The 23,281-nt window shown below is 42.5% G+C and overlaps 1 protein-coding gene across 3 annotated transcripts in view; it reads right to left on the bottom strand.

The window, feature by feature from the left end:
* Positions 1–23,281, bottom strand: part of CRACDL (CRACD like) — a 68,787-nt gene that overhangs the window by 23,351 nt on the left and 22,155 nt on the right. The window contains exons 1-4 of one of the 3 annotated variants that reach the window (XM_054055959.1): positions 13,646–13,666; positions 4,248–4,324; positions 3,125–3,290; positions 151–286 (exon numbers count right to left, since the gene is read on the bottom strand). In XM_054055959.1, the coding sequence (XP_053911934.1) occupies positions 151–286; positions 3,125–3,290; positions 4,248–4,314 (369 nt within the window). In that variant the 5' untranslated portion in view covers positions 4,315–4,324; positions 13,646–13,666. Of the gene's footprint in view, positions 1–150; positions 287–3,124; positions 3,291–4,247; positions 4,325–4,630; positions 5,112–13,645; positions 13,667–23,281 lie in introns of those variants that run through there. The other 2 variants (XM_054055958.1, XM_054055957.1) reach the window with 2 other exon arrangements.

Here is a 23,281-nt window from a genome sequence, read left to right as displayed (position 1 = left end):
CTGCTGTCTAATTAACAAATGCAACGTTTAACGTAAGCTGCAGACAGATCATACTAATCAAATGTTCAACCACAAATATCATCCCAAAAAATCAAGCCTGGAAACACATTCCACCTCTTGCATTTGAAAAATATATGTTGTGTAAATTACCTGTAAAGCTCTAATCCGATCAGAAATGTTTTCTTGAGAAAACACTCTCACTGGCCTTGCAGGTTCTTGCCCGGTCTCAGGGATGAAAATGCTATCATGTGACAATGCTCTGCTTCCCATAATGCCTTTATGTGTCCTAGAATAACAGAAAAAAATCAGTGAAATCACACAAACTTTTTTTGCCAGTCCTCTCACTCTTAACTCAGGTGGTTGAACATGGAGGGGGAGATAGGCGTACATCACACACAAGATGCCAGACTTCTCCATGAATCCAGTACAGTCATTCAGGCTAATCTAGGAAACATCTTTAAAAACCAAACAAAATTTGCACATGCTGTTATCTGTCACGTTTACAAACCGAATCAAGGTTAAAGGCAGTTTAATCCCAGCAACTGAGTTGCATCTTATGGAAAAGCTACTGCTCCTTGGCTGGAAGCAAGCAGCTGGGTGGTATGACAGTGCCACAAGCAAGCCCAGGTGCAAAATGAATGATCCTGTACCTGAGATGGACTAACTTCTTGCTTCTTAATGTAAGAATGTGTCTTGCAAATGACTGATCATTAGCATAGGGAGAATGAGTAACTTTTACTATTTAAGCATGATACAGCATTTAATCTATCCCTGCCGTGCAGATCATTAACAAAAATATTTCAGGCAATATAATTCTCACGTATAACCATTTGCATAAATCCTTACAAGATGCTTATAGGGTCCCGCACTCTTTTAAGAGCCTGGGGGACTCATTTTTTCACAGACACTCTTTGTGGGCTAGTGAGGGAGATGCTTTGTGGATTGCTTCTCTCATATTCTGCTTCCTATTTTTGATGCATGCGGTAACTTCTTTTGCAGATGGTACATGTGGGGCATAAACACTTTGTTTCCTCACGGGAATGGTGAAGGAGACCCACAGACAGACAGTTAGCTGCTAGGAGGTCTCTTGTTCTCATTTTCCTCAGCTTAGCTCATAGCCTAACTGAGCAGGGACCAGAAATGCATGCACATGGCATTTCTTCTAGGACTCCCTTCTTTTCAATATTTTAAATAAGACAGCTATGAAGTGACAAACTAGAGTACAGAATGTAGAACTGCAGCTATCAAATTAATTGAGCAGATATTCTAGAGAAAAAAAAAGAAAAAAGAAGACAGAGAACTGGGTATTTTGGGATCTTAGATATTGTCATAGGGACAATCAGGAACATAAACAAACAAGGCATAAAGTAACATTTTCCTTGCAATGGCTGCTATAAATATGCTTGATAAAACAATAGAAGGAAAGAGATGATCTGTATTCCTGCTGCAGAAGGAAGGCAAACCTGCTGCTTCTGCTTAATGTGTTAGAGACATTAGAAGAACAATTTATCTAAGTGAAAATGCGATCTCTGCAATGCATCCAAGGTCAGAAAGACCTATAGCAATTTCCAAATTAAGTGCCAGTCAGGGCTGCAATGGCTGATCAATGAATGGGCATTTTACAGACACTGCAACAGTAGCCAGACAAGCAGTGTTGTTGTATTTGCACATTTATCCCAGCACGCTACCTTTGCTTTCTCTTTCTAGCAGATGCATACTTCCCGGATGCATAGAAGAGGTACCCTAGCCGTCTCTTCAGATTATGAGTTCTCAAATTATTTTTCCTTCCTTTCAAGGCATCTACTGGTCTTTGTGTCTAAACAGACATTAAGAAACAATAATACAACAACCCTATCAGTAAGAGCACAGGAACAACCTAAAGAGCCAAAGGTGACACCCACTTAGACATGACCTCGTTGAGTGGAGCATGAGGGAGAAAAAATCTGACTATCCATGTCTTAGAAGTACACTGTCAAACAACAATGCTATAGCCCACTGCTAGACGTGGTGCTGTCAGCCCAGAGCTCCTGGGGCTTCCAGCTGGACTAATATTATTGCTGCCAATGCCACAAAAGACACAGGAAAAAAAAAAAAAAAAGTTGCTAATAATGTCTTTTGGTTGTTTGGCGCTGCCTGGTGGCCGCATTCTAAAATTTGTTTTTACGTGTCTGGGATGGTTCGCCTTTCCCATCCCCGGGCGTAGCAGCATCTCTCACCTAAGGACCAAGACGCTTGTTCTGAGAGGCATAACATCCACCAACGCAAGAACTTGCTTTTCAGGCAGCCAAGCAGCTCTTCAGTCCATCTTTCCATCCAAAAACACATTTGAACTTTAGACTGTGTTTCTCACTGTTACCTTTCAGTAATGGGTAACATTTTTGGTAATGCCTGAGTGAAGACAAGATTTTCAGAGGCAGACAGATACACAGGCTGGTTGGTATTCATCTGCCCTAACTTCAGATGTGAAACCACAGGCTTGGAGCTAGTCACCCCTGGCTCCCGTTTACATTCAGTGGGGAGAAACAGACATTTCTAGACCCTAGTCCATCTACAACTTCAAGACATCAACACAAGAATGATACAAGCTTTCTCAGTACTGTTGACTTCTGTCTGCTGATTATAAAAGGCAGATGGTGACTAAGTCAGATGCAGACATCTATCCTTTAGTTAGATTAATCCCATGTATACAGAGGAAATAAAGGTTTTACAGCCTCTGGATCCTGCTGATTTCAGTTGCAGTCATCCCCTTATCCCTTTCTTGCTTTCAAATCCTGGAGTAACTGGTTAGGCATCTAAATTTCTTTAACAATCCTTAGGAGTTACGTCTTAGGGGCATAAGATAATCCTGGTAAGATATAAGCCGAGTACCTAATTCATTTTTGAAGACAGGAATTACATTCTTTTGAAAGGATAACACAAGGCTCTTTTATGATTAAATTAAAGCTTTTTTTAGCTATTATTTCTTGCTGCACCCCATCCAGTTCCCTTGTGATTTGTCTTGCATTAGCCATTTTAATTTGTACTTTCCTGGAAAAGGCAACCATTTGAGAACACAGCATTCTGAACGTATTTAATCTACAAACAACATTCTGTATTTGTTTACCAGCTAGATACAAACACTTACTCAAGTTCATCTTCAGAATCATAATTAACGTGCATGTCATGAGAGACCACAACATCACTTGTTGACTGGAATAACTTCAGACTGCTGCTCCCAGAAGACGACGCTTCTTTCCTTTTCTTTTTACCAAAAAACTTTTTGAAAGATTTGAACTTTGATTTTTTCTTTCCTAGGTGAAGAAACATAAAAGAGATGCAACCAGCAGCACGTGCAAGTTCTTGGAACACTAATAATTCTTTTATAACTTCTGCATAAGTGGACTTTTTTTCCTGGAAATTGCAACACAGTCTGCTTTTGCACTAATGTCTTTTGAGGCTATACTGATATCATGAAATTACTGCTAACTTAGAGAATGGACTGCAATGTTTATGACACATGAGAAATAACCTGCAGTGTAGAATCTTTCCTAACAAAGTTTCTACTTGCCTCTTGATATAATTAGACTGTGAAGAAAAACCTGGTATTAACAGCTTGGGATACAGAGAAGAAATTACAGCTTGGAAATGCACTGCCTTTGTAAAGCAAGCTAAAGAGTGATGATAAGGACAATGTTGCTAAAACCAATTTAAACACAGAAAGGGCTTACATAGGTGGAATATGCAGTGTCGCAAGGTTAATGCTTGTAAAATGTCAGTTTTATAATACATCCCAAAATATTCTGAATGCTAATTATGAGACTCAATGGATCAAAAGTATTAAACTAGAAATCAAGCAATAATCTTCAAAAGCAATGCTAATTCGCTCAGTGCGGAAAGACCTGAATTAGGATCAGTTGCAAGCTCTGTGAAGGAAAACACTTGAAATTAAATCATTTGTGCAAGACACTCCAACAACTTGCGCCTGTCCCATATAAGCTGGTATGACGGCACTGTGAGACATGCTTGTCAGCATTTCACTTATCACTGGATCTTGATGGGTAAAAAAAGTTAACTTGGTCACAAGATGCTATAGAAGTCTTATTCAAGCCTCTGAAAATGTCAAAAATGTAACAGCTTTGGGAGACTGGAGGAGAGAAAGGGAGAATGCATTCTCCAACCAAACAGATTTACTTCTATGAGAGAGCTAAGGCATTGAAGCTCAAGAAGTTACAGTACTTTTCATTCACTGCAGAAGGGAGCAATTATACCTGAATTGTCCTCTCCATCTCCTTCAGTCTCTCGCATCTTAGGGTCCATTATCCTGGAGGAATTCATGTGACAGTCACTAAAGGAGGAAGAAAAAGTGTCAGTCGTATCAACAAAATAACAGTACTTCCCTGTATATGTGTATATAGGCCAATTACTAAAATACAACATTACAAAATAATATATTATGTGTATATTTTCCTATATAAATACATAGACAATCTATGTCTAAGTATACGTATTATATCTATACATAAATACATAGAAAATATAAAAATATCCCATAGGATAAAGCTTATTAGGCTACGGTATAATAAATTCCACAGAGCATTTCCACTTTCATAAGACAATAGTACTTTCTGGTTCAGTTAACCAGCTAGCCTACCTTGACTGAAAACTGAGTTTGATGAGATTCTCAAATGCTACTAAAAGCACGCATCAAAGGAGGTGGGCTTCTATGACTCCCCCTCTCTGCATCTATCCAGGAACACAAACAACATGTCTTTGTCATAACTACAGCACTTGGGTAATGTGTACAAGTAATGTTAGTAAGGAACTGCACGTATTTTTCCTTCATTTATATCTAATTTGTTGCCCACAGAAGCTGTGGATGTCCTATCCCTGGAGATGTTCAAGGCCAGGTTGGATGGGGCCTTGTGCAACCTGACCTAGTGGGAGGTGTCCCTGCCCATGGCAGGGGGGTTGGAAGTAGATGATCTTTAAGGTCTCTTCCAATACAAACCATTCTATGATTCTATTATTATAATTTGAAGTGTTTTCCAGATACTGATTTCTCTTCTTTTTTTAATCAATTTGTGAAAAGGTAACAATTCTTTTAATTCCTTTCTTTGTATAGATAATAGAGAGATACAAGCAAAAATTAAACAATTTATTTTCTTCTTTTCTTCTCTCTTCTGTGCTGTTTGGAAGCAAAATATCACTTTGTTTATTAAAGGTCCTAAATTAAAAAGTATTTCCAAAATTTTTACATATCCCAAGCCCAAGGACAAAATATCCATAATTTAAAATGCATTTCCAGGGCAGTAGTCTGTTTGTGGTCTCCTTTCTTCATGTTTTCTTCATCACCTCTGGAACACCAAAGACTTGGTTATGTGGGGAAATCAAATGCCTAGGCTGAGGGAAGATGTGGGATAATGGCCATCATTATTTTATATTATTTGTTCAGGACATGATCCATCCTGGGCCGATGTTGACCTGTTGAGATAGTTGTTTTGTCCAGATGAGCAGGATAAGATAGTTGATAAGAATGGGGAGTTGCCTCTACAGGCAGGGGGAAGGCAGACTGCCTGGCCTCCAGTTGATCCTGGTTGGGACTGTAATAATCAAACAGATAGCAATAACTGCTGAACAGTGGCTGGAGATCTGGTAAATGTGATTAGAGCCTGTGAGGAGACAAGAGTAAATTGAACTGAAGAACAGGAATGTAGACAGAGGCCAGAGGAACACCCCAGTGATTACTGAGGAAGATTGCAACAGGTTTGATATATAGGGGATGAGTCTCCAGCATTTTAACAATGAATTGACAGCGAGTGTGTACGTGGACCAAGCCACCTCTGACATCTGCAACTATTTTCAGGATCATATGCCAGGCTGGCAAGGAGAAAATTCGAAAGATATTATATTACCTGGATCTTCTAGACTTATACAATATGTACATGATTTCCTATTTGGCAGCAAGACATATGAAGATCATTTAAAAGATACTACTTGGCTATGTACTGCTTTAGCAGAAAAAAGGTCACCATGCACCTCTTTCTAAGCTTCAGCTGCATTCTCAGGAATTAAAATATTTAGGGTTTATATTAACAAAAGGACAAAGATTAGAAGACCCACCACGGGTCCAGGCTATGGCAGAAATACTTCGACTGGTAACAAAGAAAACAATTGCGAGGATTTTTTAGTTGCAGTAGGGTACTGCAGACCCTGGATACCAGGGCTAGGAGAGTTAAGTAAATCACTGACAGAAGCTACCAAGGCAGAAGAAGTGGAGCCTGTATCTTGAGGTCCAGAGAAAGAAAAGACTTCCCAAACTATAAAAGGAACTTTAGCTTCTGCTCTGGCACTGGGATTGTCAGATTACTCCAAGTCCTACTATTCGTTCATGAGAACAAAGAAATAGCCAGTAGAGTCCTTACTCAAAAGCTAGGTTAACACGGCTGTCCTGTGGCTCTTTACCCAACTCAGCTGGGTCCTGTAGTAGCGAGGAATAAGTCCTGTGTTAAAACAACAGCAGAAGCAGCAACTACCATAAAAAAAAAAAAAAAAGAAGCAGATCACTGGTTCTGTGTCACCCAACAACTATGTGTGAAGTAGAACTGATTCTTAAACAACATGTTACACAAGCATTGTCCCCAGAAAGAGCACATAATTATGAATTAAAGATTTTAAATGTGAATAATATTACTTTGAAAAGATTCAGTGTTTTGGATTCAGCAACTTTACTGCCTGTTCCTCCTGATGGTGAGCCATGACATGATTGTGCTGAGGAGCTGTTTCACTCCTGCCGACTACATGAAGATCTGTGAGATCAGCCTCTATAGAACTTGGATCTAACCCTTTTTACCAAAGGATCTTTATACGATGTGAACAGAAAACAACACACAAGTCTATGCAGTGGTGAGAAACTTAAAGGTACTTGAAACAGAACCTCTACAATCTTCACTGAGTGTTCAAGAGGCTGAATTAACTGAATTAGCAAGAGCAGCCTGTTGGAGACTTAATCAGCTAGTGACTATTTATACTGATTCTAAACACGTTTTTGAAGTGTGTCATACAACAGTTATGCTATGGAAAGAACAAGGGCTCCTTACCTCATCAGCAAAGCATATTTCTAATGGAACTGAAATCCAAATGCTGTTGGAAGATTAATAGCTTCCAAGGGAAATTGCTGTAGTGCCTGTCCAGCTCATACCAAAGGCTCCAATGAAACAGAAAGATGTAACAAAATTACTTGTAGTCAGATGTGTTTAAAATTAGCTGTATTTTTAGGAATATTAGTATGGAATTCTGGGATATTGAAAATACCCCTCGCCAACCTCTAGGGTTGTTATCAACAGGAACAGTGTTAGGCAGACACTTAGCTACCTGCAGGACCATTGTCCCTGCCAGAACCGGCCTCTTAGATGGAGATGAACGGGTTACCAAATTTTTATTTCAACTACAGAAACCACACAGAAATAGGGCAGAAGCCAAATGGTTTCAACCAGTATTAGCAGGAATGCAAGTACATGAGGAAGCAAGTACACGAGGTCCCAACACTGCTGCCAGAGTGATCCCTGGATGGCTCCCCAGGGAAGGCTTGTCTGCTTAGCTGTGGAAGAGCTGCCAAAGAGATCCAGGCAGCGTGCAGGGTGGAAGGTTGTCTGGGTAAGATGACTTTGGAGCAAAGCAGAATGCAACCCAAGGTGCAGGTCAGAGGCACTCAGGGTGGAGGAGACACTGGGCACAAGCACCAGTGGCCTTTGCCTCCTGTGCAGGAACCCTGAGACTCCAATGTCCCCAGTAGGAACAGAGTTATTTTAAATTATGGTAAATAAATCCTAGAAGTTTGGGTCAGATGGGCAATATTGGTTTTCATAAAAACTACATCTCAACTCGGTGTGCAATTACAAGGTCTGGGGAACTGTGGGGACCGTTCACTGCCCAGAGCTTGGTTTGACGTGACTCTTCCTGGCCCATGCTGACTGACATGCAGGAGGACGAGGCAGTGGTGGTGACAGCCCTCGCCACAATCGCTATGTAGTGCAAATATGCACTGTGATAAGGACTGCAAAGCACAGACACCTGCCCAGTACCAAGGGTGCTGGAAGAGCTTTACGGCTGCTATTAACAAGGGAGATTTGTTTGTATCAATGGATGAATGGGTACCCGCTTCCTTTACCTACAGATGATGGGGGGCAAGGAGGAGACAACTGGAAGGAGTTGTGAAATGGTTGGCAGGCAGTGAGCTGGTGGCTGGGCTTTTGGAAGTACGCTTAAAAGTCAACAGATAATATTTTAGCAAACCTTGATTTTAAGCAAATTCTGAAGATGAGATTTAGCCACTTGCTTGAGTGTTTTGCTGAGTGATCCTCATACAACACAAAGAGACACTGGCCTCTGCTGAGCATCCAAGGGCTGCCACCATCCTCTGTGCCATTCTGCAAGCAGGGCACTGCCTGTCTTAGCATCTCCTTACCAAACCTAGCTGTAGGCAGTTACATTCACTTCTACCTTAAAATTTATGAAGACATTTTTATTGACCTGGGGGAAATTGTTTTTCCTTTTAAATGCTTCCTTTGCTGATCACTGACAGAGAAACACCGGTTTTCATCTGCTCACCATCCACCCTGAGATAAGTCTATTTTCTTTCCCACATATATGAAACTCAGAGAACTGTTCGATCTATATCTCCCCTTTTTTTCCTTCAGTAAAACGTATTTTAACAATATCTTTAGGCACCTTTTCAATCTTTCAAGCTTTTTCCTCAGCATCTGTAACAAACCCCCCAGTATTAATACATTCAGCATATGAAAGATTTGATTATAACATGATAATTAAAGAGGAGAAAAAAATAAAAACAGAGGCTAAAGTTTACCCTTGCTATGACTATAATTGCTTGTCACTTCCCTGACACAGAGATTTGATTGTTTGCTCTTAAGCTATATTTTATCTTCCTCAAAGCTTTGACTGAAATCTATGACAGCCAGTGAGTTTAGTAATTGTGCAAACAAATGCTGATAGAATCTAGCAGCTTTGAATATGCACCCACCCGCAGGAGTGGGATTCAGTGTGTACTTGTGCTTGGATCTGGAGGTTCAGCTGTGGAGCTGGGCTGATGAGCTTTCTCATTTCCAGTTTCCCCAAGGGTTTGCTGAAGTCCATCACTAAAGTTAAATCACCCCATGATATGAAGACTCAGCAAGATTCGCATCCTAGAGGAGCAGTCTGCATTACTTCTCTGTTAGCAAGAGCAAGATTTACCACACTGCTGGCAGTCATACTCTTCTCCTCTTCTTATTTTTTTTCCCTTTGTGTTTTATGTGTGGTTCTGTTCACAGTGGAATACTAGAGATACCTGGTTTATCAATTTATTATGAGATTTTATAAGCAAAAAATGTCTGATGATGAGTTGATAAATATTACTCAAGCTTATAACAGTATTTTTTCAATATTTGACTTTTCCCAGCAGAGGCTTTTTCCACTTTTTTCTTCCTTCTCATGTCCTTTCTAGATGAACTAAGATATGAGAAATACAGCTGCATCTATGAGAGCAGGGAACAGAGAGGGAATACGGCAACACAATTGAGTGTTTATTCCCCTTCCTATCCTTCACAACTGTCAGTGCATTCAAAAGTGCATACCAAAAAATCACAGCTGAAATGAACAACAGCAATTTACACCTTTTATTCCTGTGTTGCATAAGAATATTCTGTCTCTAGTAGGCAAAGAAATATCCAGAATTAAGGTGAAAAAAAAAAACAACCTGAATTTAGGGAAAATATTTCACATGAGATGAAGACCTGCCTTTCCTCTCTCCAGTATCATGTACTAAAATTCCTACTCGTATTACATAGCCTTGTGGATGTGATGGATGGACCACTTGATGGATAAGGAATTGGCTGCATGGTCACACTCAAAGAGTTGCAAGTCACTTGGCTCAATATCCAAGCAGACACCAGTGATGAGTGGCATTCCTCAGGGGTCAGTAGTGGGAATGGTGTTGTTTAATGTCTTTGTTGGTGACATGGACAGGGGGATTGAGTGCACCCTTAGCAGGTTTGCTGATGCTGTGTGATAGGGTCAATACACTGGAGGGAAGGGATTCCATCCAGAGGGACCTGGACAGACTTGAGAGGTGGGCCTGTGCAAACCTATTGATGATCAACAAGGTCCTGCACATGGGTTGGGACATTCCTAAGAGCAAATACAGGATGGATAAAGAATGAATTAAGAGTAGCCCTGAGGAGAAGGACTTGGTTGACAAGAACCTCAACATGACCCAGCAACGTGCGCTTGCAGCCCAGAAAGCCAATTGTATCCTGGGCTGCATCAAAAGCCATGTGGCCAGCAGGTCAAGGGAGGTGATTCTCCCCCTCTACTCCTCTCTCACAAGACCCCACCTGGAAATCTGCATCCAGCTCTCGGGCACCCAGTACAAGAGAGAACAGACCCCCTTGAGCAGTTCCAGAGGAGCACCACACAAACGACCAGAGGGCTGGAGCACCTCTCCTATAAAGACAGGCTGAGAGAGTTGGGATTGTTCAGCCTGGAGAAGAGAAGGCTCCAGGGAGACCTTACAGCAGCCTTCCAATACTTAAAATGGGCCTGCAGGGAAATTAGAGAGGGAATTTTTACAAGGGCATGTAGTAACAGAACAAGGCATACTAGTTTAAACTGAAGGAGGATAGATTTAGATTGGGTGTAAGGCAGAAATTCTACAGTATGAGGGTGGTGAGGCACTGGAACAGGTTGCCCAGAGAAGCTGTGGCTGCCCCATCCCTGAAAGTGTTCAAGGCCAGGTTGCATGATGCTTTGAGTCTACCTGATCTAGTGGAAGGTGTCTCTGCCCATGACAAGGATGGGGTGGAACTAGGTGATCTTTAAGATCCCTTCCAACCCAAACCATTCCATTAATCTATTCTATGATTCTATTTGGGAAAGAAAATGTAGGCATTCTGGGGATATAAAGAAAACTCAAATACTCAGAAAGATTCCTCTAGCTGAGGCAGTAACCGAACCAAAGACATCCTAAATACCACAGGTCAAGACTAAAGAAGTTTTTCCTTACCCACTCCTCTCTGAGGGCTCAGATCTGAAATGAAGGCACCATTCATGGGTGATGCAGCCCCTTCTCGTGTTACATGTACCACAGAAAAGGGACAGCTTGAAGTTTCTAGAGAGAGCAAGCCCAGGGTGCCCACCACAATCCCCTGCCAGCAGCAGGTACATCAGCAGAGCTTTCACATCTCTGGAGATGCTCCAGCTCTCTGGCATATGCACTGGTGAGAGCACCATCTGAACACAGTCCCAGGACACCACTCCTTGGCACAGCACAGGTCCAAAAGCTTGTTGTTATCATCTGCCTCCCAAGCAAAGGTTTATCCCTGCAGCTAGGGGAGACGTGTGCTGAAACATTGTCCAACAGGGCGTGGTAGAAGGAAGTGTAGGAGAGCCAGGCAATGAGACTGTGATGGGGAGGAATTTGCACAGTGCAAGAAATCCTGCTGTTCAACATGCTTCTTTGCTCAGACCTTCTCCTACTAGCAAAGATCCCAACATTACCACCCCTTTCACGCTCTCAAACCACTTTCAGTGCTCCCAAGAGATAACAGTTGAGCCTAGCCAAAAATAAATCGCTCTCAGCATGTCCAATTACAAAACCCTTTCCAGAAGTCATCCATCATCTTGAGCTTACGTTACTAAGATAAACCTCTCTACCCCACTTCTGCAAGAGGATGTCTAGGAAGCACAGTTAAGTGCTTCCCCTGAGCTAGCAGGGCACATATGAGCCCAGGTATTAGGAGTGTCCACATGAGTGAGATGCAGGTCTCTGGGAATCCAATTAGTTTGTATAAACACATCCAAAAAGCTTACATAGAGGGACAGGAGAATTCAATAACAACTGTAACACCCTTTCAAAAGTCATAAATCTTCCTGCTCCAGACCTGTCTTTACGGCAAAGTAACAGAGATTTCACTTTTTATTCAGCCTCCAACTTTTACATCAAATGAACAAAGGCACCTGAGTGCACGCTTACATATGCACAGCTACTGCAGGAGCTTTATCTGGGGTCCCAGCACTGTGACTGAAGGGCCACCCTGCCTTTCTAGAACAGCATATGTCACACCTATACAGGATCTGTATATACTGTAGCTGCATTCCTATCCTGTTTGAATTATTAAAAAGAATTCGCCCAGAGAAGAAATATTTTTTAAAGAAAACTGCACTGTTTTCCTCTGCCAAATCAATACAAAATATCAAAGACAAAATTCATGCCAAACCAAGAAGAGAAAACCTCTGTCACTTTATATACCGCTCTGCCTTTCATTTTCAGAGTTGGACAGATGATCATCTCCTTCCGTTTTGCTAAAATGGTTTGAATCAGTAAATTAACAGTATTACTTTGCAAAGTCTCTGACTTCATGTGTTCTCTCCTTGTTTTAATAATTCAGAACAGATGCTGTTAGCACCTACTCGTTTACACTGACTGATATCCATGGGGACACCATCTTTAAAACGTGGTCTTTTCACAATGGTTTGCTGTCTAAAGCACAGCAGTTCATTATCCATCTTCCTCGGTCTCACACTGAACCAGGTGCACCTTCCCCATCTTTTCTTATCTGCATTACTGGTTAAGAAAAGTTTTGTTTCTTTGCTTATGGCTGACATTTTCTCCAGCTACTGCTACCCTTGTAGCATGCTCTCGCGTTATTAGAACATGTACACTGTGCAACCACAATGGTGTGGTGAGAGCCTGCATGCCACTCATGCTCTGAGCAAGGCTGGCTGTGAGTAGCTTTGTTACGCATCCTGTCCCTGCCTGTGTGGGTCCTAGGCCGGCACCTAGTTGAGAGCACCCAGCCTCAACACAGTCAATGCCCTCCTCTTGAAAACTCTGCCCTTTAAGGATCCTCTTCCCAGTTGCTGTCAAAATGAATAGTTAACTGTGAATGATTTGCCCTTTCTCTCAGAAATGACTAACAAATGTTAGTTGCACCAACACATAATCTCTTCCAATGCTGCTCCTTGTGCCAGAGTTGCTATTCCTCCACCTCCAGCAGCAGGGGAGGTGGAGGAATAGCAAGCTGTGCACAGGGACTAGCTATTCTATAAGTACTGACATGCTACTATCTTTCTGCACCAGCCCTTTCCTTCGCAGTACTCTCACCTATTACTCTAAACCCCTGTTGCACTCTGTGCAAACGTAAGGTGGTGCCCGAAATCCCTGTGATCACTGATAGAAGGGACATCAAGGGAAGCCAAGTAATAAAATACCTGCTAAAAGGAAGAGGCGAGATAGGATATAGCTCCCTGAATGGGCTCCCCTTCCGAGGCTTTGTGCAAACAGGGCAAGACCTGCCATGAACAGCATGTTGGACTTCATGGGCTACAACAGGAAAAACAGGAGAGGCAGCAGGTGCAGCAGCCTTTCAATGAGTTTTCTGGGTGTTCAGTCATTTTCACTTGCTTCTTTCATTGCAAGTGTGTGTTTCCCTTCCCCTAACCAACCAAAACTCCCCTCTGATGCATCTACTCCTGTTATTCCAAAGCTGTACAGATTCTTGTGTCAGATCCTCACCAGCCCTTCCCCTGTGCCCCTGGCAACAGCACATTCCTTTCTCTATTACAAGCATAGTGCATTTCCAGGCAATAGTGGGAAAAACCCTGCTCTCCCTACCTGTTTTTTTTCCCAAGAATTGAGCTTCCTTTCCCCAGCGTTTCTGAGACAAGTGACAAATACTCCGTAAAGTAAACTTTCCTCCCAAGTAGCTTTTGAAGAGTGAGCTCTTTGTTTTTAAAAAAGTGCACTGCGACAGAACAGACAAACATAAGAGGTTGGAAGGCACAACTGTGATTGGCTGATCTGATGTCCTGGATAATACAAGGAACAGGCTGCCCCCTAGAAGGGTGAAGGGAACTCTGCTCAGTAACTCCAAGGTATACACCTTGACAAAGGTCATATTTTGTTCATGGGAAAAGCCTTAGCTTGCATGCTTTCTTTAACCCAACAACAAAGTAAACCAAACAATAAAAGAATTAAAAAGGGGGGGGGAGGGTGGGGTGTGGGGGTGTGTGTGTTCGCATTGGCAAAATAATAAAGCAAACTCATGTGGAATGTCTTATTCCCACAGAGTAACTCTTTCCTTCTTGCTTTCCATTCTCTGTTTTTTGTGATTTAATAGAGGGGCCAGGAGATCTATTCCACCAACATGGAAAGCGTTATTAAAAGACCTGCTAGAATAATAAAGCCACACTGGTTTTCTCAGCACACAGGGATAATAAAGGCATAGCTGTTTTACACAAAGACACAAGACCTCCCCCGGCTGGCTCCCTACCAGAGATCCTCTGCTACATTTAGGAGCACAAACAGCTCAACATACAACCAGTGTTTTAGGCTTGTATCAGCCGTCTTTAGTGAAAGAAGCACAATCCATATTTTTAACTTAAACAACTGTTCACATAGAGTACTTTGTCTAATAATGCTCAGAAGAAATTAATCATTTTTGTACAGTAGCAGCTGAATCTCACTCAGAGTCAAGGGTCAGTAAAGATTTAAAATTTCACTGTGCCTCTCCTTAAAAAGCAGAAGAAAAGTAAAATGTCTTGCTTTAGTTAGAACAAAATTACACTTGATTCTACGTGTCGCAATTGCAATTATTCTTGAATTCAGCGCTGGGAACATTCCTGAAGCTATTTCACAAAAATAATTATACCAGGTCTTCTGGTATTCGGAATGAGTAGAAATATGAATGTTGTTGTAAGGTTTCAGTGCCTTTAAATTCAAAGAAATGTAACAGGGCTTTCATTGATCCTTCCTTGCTTTTTGGAAAACCATGAATACAATAAATTGTCTATACACCTATATACACCCACACAAACTTATTTTGTAGCAAAGAAAGAATAAGAGCCCCCTGGAACCACAGCAAGCCCTGAGCAACAACGCACTTAGACCTGCTGCCCCATCAATTAACCTAATGTAAGTGTGTTCTTATACAGTGCAAAGGTTAATGGGAGTTTAAGACGCCGAAAGCATTTAGTGCTACCCAGAATGAGATACTTATTCAGCTTTACCTGCTATTCTGAAGAAAACTCAGTGGGCCAAGCTAACCAGACAATGAAGGCAATTGCTAACATCAGAGCTGAATGTGTGCCAATTTCCATCCTTTCCAAGCCCATCCGTACAGCATTGAGTATTCACTCTCAGCTCCATTGGTATAGGCAACAGTGTCATTTTAACAGTTTTATTAAGTTTCTTTAAAAGTTAATGACAAATCTTTTTGAATGTCAGGTTCACCTGAACACAGAATACAGCTATATCACAGGCCTACTTCCAAATATTTTGCCACTAGCGCGATGAAAAATACGGTCCGGTTTCACCAAACACAAGTGATGTGCATGAAATAAAGAGACTATGCTGGGCTTTACTGGTTTCCTTTGGAATTCCTGTGCTGGAAGGATGAAATAATCATTGGGATCATCTACAGACCGTGTGCAGAACAGTTTTAATATTGGATATTTAAAGCAGAGAAAAATAGAATGAAAGTAGGGAGTGCGAAGAGAATGAATTAAATATTCTAAGAGAAGCCCGAGCCCTTCCAGGCAGAGACACACCAGCCTACCAGTTGAGACCAGCCAGATCATAAGCAGGAGCTGCTCGTGAGAGATGCCATCAGGGGCTCTCAGTCCTTAGCACTCACTCAGCTTTGCCTTACTTCAGTCCACACCACTCTGCCAAACCGGCTGCAGTCGTGTGCTAACCTGGAGTCCCCTCGGATGCAGGGATAACAAGAAGCCATGTCTCCAGCCCAAGGACCAGTTCACTCCCGGGGTCATCCTAGTACGAAGGAGCAGCGAGGATGGAGTGAGATCCAACTAGAGCAGTGGGAGGACAGCGGGAAACGGTGGGGAAGGGAAGCATCATCCCTTGCATTCCCTCTGCAGGGCTCTGAGTGCAGACTCAGAGTCCAGTTTCTTCCCCAAAATCCACATGGACAGTCCAAGGGGTACAGCCACCGTCAGTGCAGTCTCAGCCCTCTGAAATTTCCCCAGGCAACAGCACTCACATATTTCAGCAATAACTGCTACCTTGTAAACACATTCCACATTCCTGTTGCATTAAACCCCACAGGCTAAATGCAAAGCTGACAAGCCTCCTGTAACTGTTGTACAAGGCTTGCTCTGAAGCAGTACACGTGGCAGCCTTTTCATTGGGAAGGACCCTCCTTTGACCCTTCTTAATTTAGTCCCTCTTGGCTTTCCATTGATAATCATCTCCTTGAGCTGAGATGGGAGACAAACGAGCTATGGGCTCCTTTCTCTTTCCTCCACCCAAGTAACACTCAGAAGAATTCCAGAAAAAAAGAGCATGAGATTTTTAATGCAAGGTCACAGCAATACCTGACTACTGCAAGGGTTTATGGAAGGAGCCCAGTTAAGTTGGACAGTCTTCCTAACAAATAATTTCTTATGTGAACAGTCTGGAAGGTTGCTTTCTGACCACGCCAAAAACAAACATTGCCAAGTCCTTTCATCTTTGCTCAGAACCTCCTTCCACAATCTAGAATAAAAACACAATCAGGATTTCACAAATTTCACAAAGAGCCCTAATTTTCTGTCATTTGCTCCCTCATGACATGTACTTGCAAACTTTTCACTCCTACTGTTCATCCAGGATGTATTTATTATTTCGTGCTTGAAAGAGAGGAGATATTTTCCTGTAGCTCTTCTCTCCCTGTACACTTGCAGGTCTGTGCTCCAAACCACACTCTGTGCTCCAAAACAACGATATGAGCAAATGGAAATAACTGCCACTTGCTCAGATTCTTGTTTTCCCTTTCATTCCTTCACTGCAGCAATAACCTCAGTGAAAATAACCTCTGGTGAGTCACTCTGCACGTTTCATCTCCAGTTGCCGCTCCAGACTTGCAGATATTTCAGAGCCAATACCCTGAACTCAGCTTAATGGTTTTTACTACTGCCTTGTCAGAAGTCCAGAGCCAAGTCTCTAGCGTGCCCTACACCACCTGCGCAAGACCACTTGTTCTCTTGGAACTGGGAAGTAGAAGGCACTTGCATGTGCCAATTTGTCCAGGACAAGTAACAGTGAGCATGTGTGCTCATATATTCAGAAAATTAAAAGCAAAAGTGTTAAATTAAAAACATACAGAACAAAATGAGGAGAGGAAATTGAGAAAATACAAGAAAGGACAGCACCGAATAGCTCAAACCTTTCCTGACAGTGTTTACAACAACAATTAGGGACATAGTCACTGGAAGGCCTCTGCTCCTTATCTGTCCAGAGCAGCAGCAGCAGAGGTGATCAGTCACAGTGTTACAGCAATTGTGCATCCTCTCTCATCTGCAAAACAGATGAATCCAGCCCTGACCGTGCTTTCATCTTAAACTAGTACAGGAGGACAGGCGATAAATACCACTATATGATGCTGCTACTCTTTAGGTTTCACTTCCTAAGAAAACAATGCTGACGTGACTGCACTGCCTATCCTGCTCCATTTTCCCACTTCCCCACCGCTTTTGAAGCCATTGGTCCTTTTCAGGTGAGTTTGATGCAGAGATATATCTCAAACCTAAGAAGTTTTTACCAGTTTTGCGAAATCTAGTGATTGTGTAGAGTCCTCAGTGCAGGAAAGGTAACAGGAGGAGGAAAGCAGTTGCTTGTTCCTCTCACTAGCCAGCTGAGCAGCCAGTACACTCCTAGCCCATGCGCAGCCCTGATGAGGCTCTAGTCTGGCCTTTAGTTGATATGGACAGTTCAGGATACGACAGAGAGTCAAGAGGAGAAGGAAGGGACTGAGAAGTGAAGTCCTGCAGAGGACCCAGAAGAGGGATGCGTATTGCAGTAGGGGAACGTTACTGGCCCGGAGGAAGCCAGATGTTGTTTAGACTCTGATGTTATCATGATGCTGCTGCTTTATTTGGAGGTGGAGAGAAGAAAGGGGAGTGGAAGAGGCAGCTGCCAGCTCTTCTATCTTTCCGAAAGACCTGAGATTCAGATCTGTCCCTGTGCTCAAGTCATGTGGGATTTTCTAGAGAACATCATGGGGTTTCAAGAAACTGTACTACAAAGGTACAGTTGTTCCCATTCATTGTATGCTACACATACTATGTTGGGATACCAACCAGCCTACAAGCTGAAAAGGCTTTCCGAAGGGGTAGAAGAACTGTTGGTACTGGCCTTTTACAGATGTGTACAAAAGTATGGAGATATTAAATGCTTTTCCTCTTGTACTTCAAGAAGCACCTCTCCGGGTATGGACTAGAGTGATTCTGTCATGCAGAAGTGGTGCTCAGCTCCAGACTCATCCCCTGTTTCAGCTATGATGGAGCTGATGGCACAGAGATACCCTTTCTGGTTGAGGGCTCGCCGTGGCACCCCATGCATACTGAAAAGCAGGAGGCAAAGGGATCCTGATCTGTGGATCTCCCTTGCAAGTGGTCCCATGGACCACTGGTGGGGAATACACTGAGACAAATGTGCCCCTTTACTCACCATCACCACCTGCTCTCAGTCTCTTCCCATTTCTGCAGCAGGGGCAGAAATTCTACCTATCCTCCTCTCATGTGAGGAGCACCTTCCTTGTGAAACCCCTTGCCAATTTATGATCTCTTTGGCAGGAAGCTCTCATGTGCACATTTGTCCCTGGCTGCATCTCCCTCTAGGCAATGGAGAAAATAAGACACTTCAGATACTAATAGGTCTAAATCACCTTACTCCAAGGAGATGCCTCTTTGTAGAGGACAGAGGGAAGCCAGGGTTACCTAACAGCTCAGGTATAGGTGCTCTGCATTCCCACACCCACTGTCCCACCCCTCATGCCAAGTAAGGTCTAAAGTTTACACAGGAACATGAAAATTATGGTTAAATGGAGAAGAAAGGAAAAGGCCCATTTGGAGACTTACCCCAATTGTCCCCAGGCTCCCTTCTTCCAATACATCACTAATGTTTTACTTCAGTAGTCAAAAGCCCAATGAGATGCAGGTTATTAATTTATGATTAGGACAAGATTATTATGGTTAATTTAACACGTGCAGGCACTTAACTAAGTACTGTTGGGAAATATTTGACATTAATTCAAAAATCTCTTGCCTGCAATTTGCCAGATATAGTGCAAGTGAGCTGCATAAATCCACCATGACTTAAAGAGCTCTCATGTCCCATCACCTTTACACGTGACTGTACAATACTCAAGCTCTGCCTGACTTAAATGAGCACAACAAAATGTACTGCAGGATTCATAAATTAAATGGCATTGGTGTTCACATGCTAGAAAAATCTAACTAAAGAGCATGCTCTTTCAGATGTATGAAGAGGAGCAGAGAGGCACACAATGTCCCTATGGAGGGCAAAGGGACACCATTGGGAGAGAGAGTGGCAGAGCAGCGTTCCTAATCAAAGTCCAGAAAGCGAAGCTGCACAAGAAAAAGCCGCTTGTGGTGGGCTTTCCTCCCAACTCCTGTGGGTCTGCCATGATCCCAACCAAGTCAATAAAACCACTGAAGCTGTTTCATTAATGGCAACGTGTCTCGCAACCAGGCACAGCCTTCCAGGCCCATCCCACTGCTCCTGGGGAGGAAAGTTCCTGCCTTAAACCACTGTGTTTTGCTTACTTTCCCAGGGAAGAAGGCAAAAATTCTGTGTATAATAGAACTAGTTACAGCAACAAAACAAAACTCATGTCCAAAATGACTGGTCTTATGGCAAAGAGGAAAGCATTCACCTTCCATCTCTAGCCCACTCTCTACTGCACAATTCAAGGACATCTGAGCTGTTTGCTATCAAGAAATGGCATTCTGTGCGAGTCATATGTTCCAATAACCTTCTGAGACTTGGCTCTTCCCTACGTCCAGCCACTCAGATCGCTGATGCTGGCTGCCAATACCAGACTACAGGACTCATTCCAGCTTCTTCTCAGACCCCAAAGCAGTGGCATACACTCCCTTGGCTGGACTCACAAAGGGCCCAGCCATCTGTGTATCTGCACAGTGTCTCTGGCGTAGGTGTGATGGGAAAATATTTTTACATGTAGTTGGCAAACTTACTAGTTCAAGCTTGAGGAAAATCTGACCCTTTTTGCTTAGGGGCCTTCTTCCTTTTAAGATTTTTATCAGACATTTTGAAAATATTTGTGAGCCATGGCGATGGGCAGGGAATGAGTTATCCAGCAGAGCTCCCAGCTCTGGCAGAAGAGCATTACTAAGAGGATACTACAAGGCTTTGTAAACAGATCAGGGAGTGCTGGACGACTTAATCTCTCGGGTTCCACACTATCCTCTGAGAGCACTGCTTTACTAAAACAGATAGATCAAAGTGTCTAAAGAGGTTTCTGTTGTTAACTATCTCCCGAAAGTTGCTGACCTTGAGACCAGAACAATTAAATGAAACATGAAACACCTTCTCAAGCAGATATTTCTCTTCTATCCTAGATCACCTAAGAACACAGCAGTGTGAAGTTACACACTTGGGAGGGCCTTTTGTAATAAAGAACATCCTGAACTGCATGAAGATCCTGCCCTGGTATAGATTTTTTTTCTCTCGGCTTAAGTGGACACACACACCGTGGGTCCTAGGAATGGATGTGTGAACTCTCCCATATGTATGACTGAAACAAAAAGCCTGGGATATCAAATTAGAGATGCACACTTCAAAAAATGCCCACCGTATCAGGAATGCAATGTGAGAGTCTGGGACCTGTTTTGCTGAATAATAAGTGTGGAAAATATCAATTGAAACTGCATTTACTCAATCTGTCTGAAGAAATCGGCTCCTAAATGCCTTATTGTCAAACTAAGATTTAACTGCTTCATATGACAGATAATTAAAATATATGGCTTTTAAAAATTCTGGTCCTTTACAGAATGCACCACTACAGCCTCCTGTGCAAAAAAAGCTACAAACATGCTTGCAGTGTACCTATCCTAGAGACATGCAGCCGGATCTTTGGCTGATGACACTTGGCAGGCCTCCACTGAAGTTAACTGGAGCCATACCAAATCATATTGCTGATGAGCTGGAATATATTGTTTATACAAAAAAAAAAAAGCAAGTTAAATAGCTTGTGTGCTCTTGCAGACATTCATTTCCACATTTTTCAAACTATGAAAACTGTATTTTCTGTGAGGAGTCATCCTTCAGAAAACTATCATGCCAGCCCTGGAGCGGCACTAGATATGAATATAGTCTGGTGTATCTCCCACCGCTTCTATCTGTGAGTAGAGAAGAGAAGCTACAGCACCAGGAAGACAACATTTTTTTGTGTAAAATTTGTTTTTCTGAACAGTGCATCACTTTTATTTTTACATTTGTCAAAAGGTTTCTACTTGTAATCTATCAATGAAAATAAAAAGCAGTAACAAATTCCATTGTGTTACCAACCAGAGGGAATGATTGCCAACCTCTGCAAACAATACGTAGTTAAAGGGACTTACTGCTTTCCATTTTGTAAATGTGCTATAAGGAGCCTGTTGCAGCAAAAGCGTACCAAGCGACAACCCTTGATCACTTAACAATTTTTCATTAGCCAATTCTACAATAAATTAACCACAGAAGTTTAAAGGTTGTTTTCATCACTTTATAAACAGACACCACAAGGAACTAGAGCAGACAGTTTATCTTTCCACTTAACTTTTTTTACTTACAATCCGATGAAACTTCAAGGCAGGTCAAAACTCACACAACTGAGTGTTGTGCATCTGCGTAACCAAGAAACGCATTACACCTGTAGGAAAACAACCTTTAAAGCACTTCGAACAAACTTCCTTCAGCTGCTTACCTGCGTACGTTCCTGTTTGCCAGATTCAACGCAACACAAAAAGTGTTTCTAAAGGGATCTGTCACCTTGCCAGACATTTAAGTTGTAGGAAAACCAGCAGAGGCACTTTCAAGTTTGCCTGGAGGATTCTGAAAAGTCTCGATTTGATTCAATTTAGTGCACCCTACGACTCATCAGCCAGCCGGCACTGGGCTACACTCTGCCTTCCCGAAGTGCGAGTTATTAGCACTGCCCCGATCCCTTTACCAAGAGATCCCTCTATCTAACGCTGAAGGAGTCAGAGGAGAAAGCACCAGTATCCCCCAGTTGCTAGGAAACAACCAGGGAGATCCTGACCTGAATTCTTAGCAGAGGCTGATGTTGCTCAGGAAGCTTAGCTGGGTCCTTCTTCGAAAGGCAGGGACGTGCCAAAAAGTTACTCCTGGCTTTGCAAAGGCCACTGCATAGCTCCCCCCAGGACAAAGGGACAGCAGCTGAGGCGGTTTAACAAGAAAAAGGCACCTGTGCAAACAGGAGGCACACATGCAAAAAATGGAGGGTGAATTTTCTGTTCTTTGTGTCAATGAAACTAGAAGGTTTTTAATGTTAAAATAAGATCTTTATATTTCAAATCTCGACATTAGATAAAGCAGAAGAAACCACCAACCACACATACAGCCAGAACATTAACAAATGCAATGAAAGAATATTAAACATATGAAAATCAAGAAATTAAGGTTATCTTATCATACGCTATGAACCGTAATCTAAAACCAAACTCATAACATAGAAAAACGAAGAGAAGTAAATCAGCAAAGTTAATGCAGGCACAAGAACTCTGCATTTTCTGACCTTTTAAATATTTTAAGTTACTGCCATGTCACTGTATTAATTACTCTGTTTAGCTTGCAACCTCCTTAGACAATTTTCTAAACCCTGAAAAAAGGAAAACCTGAACTAGACCTGAAGCACCTCTGGGTCCCTTGAATGGGTTATATCCAACCCTAGGTATCCTGCACAGTGGAAGAAAAGAATGATTCCTCAAATTTAGCATAATGTAAATGTCTCACACAGACCCAATTATCTGAGAAAAATGCCTGCTTGCTTTCTACTGACTTCGAAGAACATCCATCCTCTTGGCAAAAGAAAGCAATGCTGCGCACACCACACACAGCATGGTGCCCATAGGCTGGAGGGGCTGGCGAGGCTGGGAGGGACGAGGGGTGTCAGCGCAGAAACAAGTCCTTTCACTCAGGCTGGATGCTTCTCCATTGCATCTGGGCATGTTCTCACAGCTGAGCAGCTCCCTGCTTCCTTAGGTGGATGCTGCCACTCCTGGACAATAATATCCATGAGGATTTGCAGCCCAGCCAGTACAGTAGCTCTGGTATCAACTCTGTATGGCATACTCTGCATGAGATTTGCCATAGGTGTACCCACCATCCAGCCACCACATGGGTAAAGGCTCTTTTAAAGAGAGGTCGTGGGCACAGAAGGATGAGCCTGTCATGTGTAGGGAAGTCCAGCCTTAGAAGAGAAATACT

This window comes from Cuculus canorus, chromosome 1, assembly GCF_017976375.1.
Source record: "Cuculus canorus isolate bCucCan1 chromosome 1, bCucCan1.pri, whole genome shotgun sequence".
NCBI classification, from domain to species: domain Eukaryota; kingdom Metazoa; phylum Chordata; class Aves; order Cuculiformes; family Cuculidae; genus Cuculus; species Cuculus canorus.
The sequence above is the reverse complement of the archived record's forward strand: the minus strand, read 5'-3'. Positions and strand labels throughout refer to the sequence as shown.